Here is a 7,477-nt window from a genome sequence, read left to right on the forward strand (position 1 = left end):
GTTATCATTGTTTTTAAGAAAAATAAAAATTAGACTGCAGACCACTCAGGCAAATAGAAGTTTTAGAATTTCTGGCTTCATGTATAAAATATTCAGTGAAAATGGAAGACAATTTTGGGGGAAATTATTTTTCTTTATAATTTAAGGAAATGAGTGACTTTTTTTTTTTTTTAAGAGAAAGAACCCCTTTATCCCAGTGGTATCCTTCATGGAAAGGACTATTCTGAAGCAAGGGTAATGATGGCAAGAGTCTTAGCAAGGTAATAAAGTACCTACCTTATGCTGGTAGTACAGGAAAGCTCTTTTTTATATTTATCTACCTTCCTATTAATACCTGACAACAGTAGAAAAGAAAGAGCCATCTTGGGTTCCTTTTCTTTTTAGTTTCTCCCCATTTTATCTTCTAGCTCCTGTGAGTCCCAGAATGCCTTTAGTTATTTCTCATTTTTAGAAGCAGCTTTCCTGGAAGAAAAGCTACATACCTCACTTTTTCCTCCTGAATATGGCAGTGTTGTCAACTCTAGAGCTGCATCTTTATGTGGTATTCTTGTATAAAAGGAGGTGGCTGCATGGATTTTTGAATTTTTGTATGAAGACTTACTCTTGTTTGTTGGTACTGTCGTTAAAGAGAACTACTTGATCTTAGTTACAAGTAATTCCTTAATTTTACAAATTATTTGCTTGCTTGAGTTCAGTGGGAGGCTTTGGAGTAAACTTAGGGATAGTGAAAATAGTTAAAGGTTTAGATTAGAAATGGAATATCTGTGATGCTTGAGGAAAAGGTAAAAGTAACAGATTTTTCCTTTTTTTGTTTTAGATTTGCTTATTATTTTAAATTATTTGTTATTTTAAAATTGTTATTGGGTTCTGGCCAGTTCTTTCTATCATAAGACATAGATTTAATATATGAGTAAGTAGTTGTATACTAGAACTTATTTTTGAAGATGATAAAATGTAAAACAAGTTTCTCTGGAAATTTAATGTCTAAATCTAAATAGTTTAGTGTTCAGTGGGGAAGGCTTTCTTAGATAGTGACTAATGTAGAGAACTGCTTTCTTATGTCCCTTTTATAGGCCTGTTTAGGATATTTTACTTTTTAAAATAAAGATGAAGTCAGGTATCACAATCTAGCTTTGAACAAATGTTGGGAAATTTAATACATTTTAAACATTGAGAGGGAGTGGTTAATAAAGAATAAAAAAAAATAAAAAAATTAAAAACCATTTATTTTCTCAGTTGTAGAGTATTGCCATAGCTTAAAACTTGTATATTGTGTTGATGGAGTTTTAAAGTGTTTATTGTTAATAATAGTTAATATTCATTGTATGTGTGCCATGTGCTGTGCACTAAGTGCTTTACATACACTGTTTAATTGTGAAATGAGATAAAGCTGATTGTGCAGATTTTTAAATTATGTATATTTATACCTGTCGTTGCTAATGACCTCCACCTTGCTCAATCTAATGGTCTGTTTTCAGTCCTCGTTTTATTTCACCCGTAAGCAGCATTTGACATGGTTCATCACTCTTTTCTCCTTAAATATACTGTCTTCACTAGTTTTCCAAGGACAGCTCACTCACTTGGTTCTCCTCCTTCCTCACTAGTAACTCCTTCTCAGTCTCATTTGCTGGTTCCTCCTCACCTTTCCAATATTTTAGTTCCTGGGTTTAGTCCTTGGTCCTCTTCTCTACACTGAGCTCATCCCTTAAAGTCCCATGGCTTTAAGGACTCTAAAGAGCTATGCCTCCCAAATTCGTATATCTAGCTCAGACCTCTTCCCTGACCTGCAGGCTTGTATATTTAGCAGTCTCCTCAATGTCAGCAGTTGGATATCTAACAGGCTTTTCAAACTTAGCATGTCTGAAATCCAAATGAGAGAGCATTAGTGATAAAAATAACAACAACAACAACAAAAAAAACAACTCTTAAGTAATGTGCATGAGTGAGAACAGAGACTGTTCTTTTTAACTCTAGTGGAATAGTATTGCTTTATTTGGGGGGGACAGACTTTAGTTGGTTTGGGCTCCTGAAATAAACTTTGTCATTTTTCCTTTTCCTTTTGTTCCTTCTTTTAGACCTTAATGCACAATTGAATTTGGGAGGAGACATTATTTTTTCTAAAAGTAAAAACTCAATTTCTTTTCCCACCTACATTGTTCATCACATTAAACCAGTTCTGCTTTTTAGGTATCATCTTTATCAGAAAGTGAGGAGTCTCAGGACTCATCTGACAGCATAGGCTCCTCACAGAAAGCCCACGGGATCCTAGCACGGCGCCCATCTTACAGGTAAGTACTTTCTTGTATCAAGCTCTGCCTATTATTATATTACCAAATGAGTTCAAAAGGTGCTGTGCAAAGCAAACTAAAGAGGGAGCATATGTTTAAGAAGGGAGGGTTAGGCTGGGTGCAGTGGCTTATACCTGTAATTCCAGTACTTTGGGGGACCAAGGCAGGAGGATTCCTTGAGGCTAGGTGTTTGAGACCAGGCTGGGCAATACAGCAAGACCCCATCTTGACAAAAAAATAGAAAAATTAGCTGGATGTGGTGGCATGTGCCTGTAGTTCCAGCTATTTGAGAGGCTGAGGCAGCAAGATCACTTTAGCCCAGGAGCTGGAGGCTGCAGCAACTGCATTCACTCCTGAGAGTGACAGAGTGTGCTCTGTCTCAAAAAATTAAATAAACAAATAAAAATAATTTAAAAACAAAAAATGGGCAAAGGACTTGTACAGACATTTCTCCAAAGAAGACATAAAAATAGCCAACAGGTATATGAAAGGGTACTCAGCGTCACTAATTATTAGGGAAATTCAAATTAAAACCACTAAGCACATACATAAGGATGGCCATCATCAAAAAGACTAGAGATAACAAATGTTGGCAGGGGTGTGGAGAAACACTGTTGGTTGGAAAGATATAAACTCTCATTCCTTACCTTTATACGTTCCATTACAGTGGTAAAATATTAATTATAAGTAGACTGTGAAAAGCTAGGTATCTGTACACCCCTAGCACAACTACTAAAAAAAATTACACAAAGAGATTTAGTAAAATAGACAATAGATAAATTGAAATGAAATTCTGAGAAATCTTCAAATAAGCAGACGAAGGGACACAGAAGAATGAAAAAAACCCAGAATAAACAGAAATCAAATAATAAAATGGTATATCAACCAATATCTATAATTATATTAAGATGTGGCTTAAATTCACCAATTATAAGGCAATTGTTAAACTACAGAACAATATCCGTCATGAGTATAGACACAAAAATCCTCAACACAACATTAGCAAACCAAATCCAACAACATATACAAGGTACTAAATGCCATGACCAAGTAGGAATTATCCCTAAAATGCAAGATTGGTTTAACTATCGAAAATCAATTAATGGAGGGAGGAGGCAGAGCAAGATGGCCAAATAGAAACTTCCAGCGATCATCCCTCCACACGACTACCAAATTCAACAACTATCCACACAAGCAAGTACCTTCAGAAGAACCCAAAATCAGGTCAGTGATCATACTACCTAATTTTAACATTGTATCAAAGAAAGAGGGCAGAAAAGACAATCTTGCAGGTGCCTACACCACCCTTCCCTCATCTCCTGGCAGTGCTGTGCCAGCATGCTCAGCGGAGAGAGAATCTATGTGCTGGGGGAGGGAGAGTGAAGTGACTGTGGGACTTTGGATGAAACTCAAGGCCGCCCTGGCACAGGAGAACACAGCACAGAGCAGAATTCTGCCCATGCACACAGAGGGAGCATTTAGATCAGTCCAACCACAGGGAATTCCTGTACCCCAAAACCTGAGTTCCAGCTAACCCTACCACTGGCCAACAAAAGCAACCTGGGGACTCCTAAATAAAAAAAATATTAATAGAACAACGTCAAATAAACAACGATGCATCTCAAAGAACTAGAAAAATAAGAGCAAACTAAACCCAATATTAGTAGAAGAAAAGAAATAATAAAGATCAGAGCAGAAATAAATGAAATTCTAAACAAAAAAATACAAAAGATCAATGAAACAAAAAGCTGGGTTTTTGAAGATAAATAAAATTGGCAATTCTTTAGCCAGATTAAGAAAAAAAAAGAGAGAAGACCCAAATAAATAAAATTAGAGATGAAAAAGAAGACATTACAACTGATGCTGCAGAAATCCAAAGGATCATAACAGACTACTATGAGCAACTATATGCCAATAAATTAGAAAAACCTAGAAGAAATGGATAAATTCCTAGACACATACAACCAACCAAGCTTGAGCCAAGAAGCAATCCAAGACCTGAATAAACCAATAAAAGTAAGGAGATAGAAGCAGTAATAAAAAGTCTGTTACCAAAGAAAAGCCCAGGACCTGATGGCTTCACTGCTAAATTTTACTGAGCAAAGAACTAATACTACTTAAACTATTCCAAAAAATCAAGGAGGGGATACTGCCAAACTCATTTTATAAGGCCTATACCAACCTGATACTAAAACCAGACAAAGGCACAACAGAAAAAAGAAAACTACCTGCCAATATCTCTGATGAACATAGATGCAATCCTCAATAAAATACTAGCAAACCAAATTCAACAACACATTATACAGATTATTCATTATGATCCAGTAGGACTCATCCCAGGGAAGCAAGGATGTTTTAATATACACAAATCAGTCAGTGGGATACATCATATCAATAGAACAAAGGACTAGCCATGTGATCATTTCAGTTGATGCTGGAAAAGCATTCAATAAAATTCAACATCTCGTCGTGATAAAAATTCTCAAAAAAACTAAGTATAGAAGGAACCTACCTCAACACAATAAAAGCCACATATGATAGACCCATAGCAAGTATCACACTGAATTGGGAAAAAGTAAAAGCCATTCTTCTAAGATCTGGAACAAAACAAGGATGCCCACTTTCATCACTTATTCAACATAGTACTAGAAGTTCTAGCTAGAGCAGTTAGATAAGAGAAAGTAATAAAGGACATCCAAATTGGAAAGGAAGAAGTCAAATTATCCTGGCTTGTGGACAATATGATCTTATATCTAGACAAACCTAAAGACTCCACAAAAAAACCTATTAGGACTGATTAAAAAATTCAGTAAAGTTGCAGGATACCAAATCAACACACAAAAATCAGTAGCATTTCCATATGCCAAGAGTAAACAATCTGAAAAAGAAACCAAGAAAGTAATCCCATTTACAATAGTTACAAATAAAATAAAATGCCTAAGAATAAACTTAACCAAAGATGTGAAAGATCTCTATAAAGAAAACTATAAAACATTGAGTAAAGAAATTGAAAAGGACACCAAAAAATGGAAAGAATATATATTCAGTGCTCGTGAATTGGAGGAATCAATATTGTTAAAATGTCTACACTACCCAAAGCAGTCTACAGATTCGGTGCAATCCCCATCAAAATGCCAATGACATTCTTCACAGAAATAGAGAAAATAATCCTAAAATTTACACAAAACCACAAAAGATCCAGAATAGCCAAAGCCATCCTGAGCAAAAAGAACAAAACTGGAGGAGTCACATTACCTAACTTCAAATTATACTACAGAGCTATAGTAACCAAAACAGGTTGGTATTGGCATAAAACCATAGACCAATGGAACAGAACAGACAACCCAGAAATAAATCCATACTTCTATAGTGAACTTATCTTCGACAGAGATGCCAAGAACATAACAGTGAGGAAAGGACAGTCTCTTCAGTAAATGGTGCTGGGAAAACTAGATATCCATGTACAGAAGAATGAAACTAGATCCTTATCTCTCAACGGATAAAAAAATCAAATCAACATGGATTTAAGACTTAAATCTAAGACCTAGAACTGTGAAACTACTAAAAGAAAACATTGGGAGATTGCTTCAGGGCATTAGTCTGGGCAATGATTTCTTGAGTAATAACCCCAGAGCACAGGCAACCAAAGCATATTGGGCAAATGGGATCACAGCAAGCTAAAAAGCTTCTGCACGGCAAAGGAAACAATCAACAAAGGGAAGAGACAACCCACAGAATGGGAGAAAATATTTGCAAACTACCCATCTGACAAGGGATTAATAACTAGAATATATAAGGAGCTCCAACAACTCAACAGAAAAAAATCAAATAATCCAATTACAAAATGGGCAAAGGATCTGAATGTATATTTCTCAAAAGAAGAAATACAGATGGCCAACAGGTATATGAAAAATGCTTAACATCATTTGTCATCAGAGAGATGCAAATCAAAACTACAATGAGGGCCCGGGCGCGGTGGCTCACGCCTGTAATCCTAGCACTCTGGGAGGCCGAGGTGGGTGGATCGCTCAAGGTCAGGAGTTCGAGACCAGCCTGAGCAAGAGCGAGACCCCGTCTCTACTAAAAATAGAAAAAAATTAGCTGGACAACTAAAAATACATAGAAAAAATTAGCTGGGCATAGTGGTGCGTACCTGTAGTCCCAGCTATTTGGGAGGCTGAGGCAGGAGGATCACTTGAGCTCAGGAGTTTGAGGTTGCTGTGAGGTAGGCTGATGCCACGGCACTCTAGCCTGGGCAACAGAGTGAGACTCTGCCCCCCCCCCCAAAAAAAACTACAATGAGATATCGTCTTACCCCAGTTAAAATGGCTTTTATCAAAAAGACAGGCAATAACGAATGCTGGCCAGGATGTGGAGAAAGGGGAACCCTCATAAACTGTTGGTGGGAATGTAAATTAATACAGCCACTATTGAGAATGGTATGGAGGTTCCTTAGGAAACTAAAAGTAGAACTACCACATGATCCAGTTATCCTACTGCTGGGTATGTATCCAAAGGAGGAGAAATCCATATATTGAAAAAATATCTGAACTCTCATGTTTATTGCAGCAATATTCTTGATAGCCAAGATTAGGAATCAACCTAAGTGTACATCAGTGGATGAATGGATAAAGAAATTATGGTACATATACACAATGGAATATCACATAGCCACGAAAAAGAATGAGTCTGCCATTTGCAACAACATGGATGGAACTGGAGGACATTATGTTAAGTGAAATAAGCCAAGCACAGTAAGACAAATTTTATATGTTCTCACTCATATGTGGGAGCTAAATATTAAAAACAATTGATCTCATGGAGACAGACAGTAGAATGATGGTTACCAGAGGCTGGCAAAGGCAGCGGGAGGGGGGATAAAGTGAGGGGGGTTAATGGGTACAAAAATATAGTTAGTTAGTTAGTTAGATGGAATGAACGATATTTGATAGCAAAACAAAGTGACTATAATCAACAAGTTAGGGTATACTTCAAAATAACTCAAAGAGTAGAATTGGAATGTTTCTAATGCAAAGAGATGATAAATGCCTGAGGTGAGGGATACCCCAATTACCCTGATTTGATTAATTTACATTGTATGCCTGTATCAAAGCATCACGTACCCTATAAAGATACACAACCATTAATATTATGTGCCCATAATAAAAATTTTAAAAATCAATTAAAGT

The 7,477-nt window shown here is 36.5% G+C and overlaps 1 protein-coding gene across 2 annotated transcripts in view; it reads left to right on the forward strand.

Moving 5' to 3' along the window:
- Positions 1-7,477, forward strand: part of ATF1 (activating transcription factor 1) — an 80,105-nt gene that overhangs the window by 54,949 nt on the left and 17,679 nt on the right. For both annotated transcript variants that reach the window (XM_012651036.1, XM_012651043.1), the window contains exon 3: positions 2,188-2,288. In XM_012651036.1, coding sequence (XP_012506490.1) covers positions 2,188-2,288 — 101 coding nt within the window. The remainder of the gene's footprint in view (positions 1-2,187; positions 2,289-7,477) is intronic.

The sequence above is a fragment of the Propithecus coquereli genome, unplaced genomic scaffold (genome assembly GCF_000956105.1).
Source record: "Propithecus coquereli isolate 6110/MARCELLA unplaced genomic scaffold, Pcoq_1.0 Scaffold111, whole genome shotgun sequence".
NCBI classification, from domain to species: domain Eukaryota; kingdom Metazoa; phylum Chordata; class Mammalia; order Primates; family Indriidae; genus Propithecus; species Propithecus coquereli.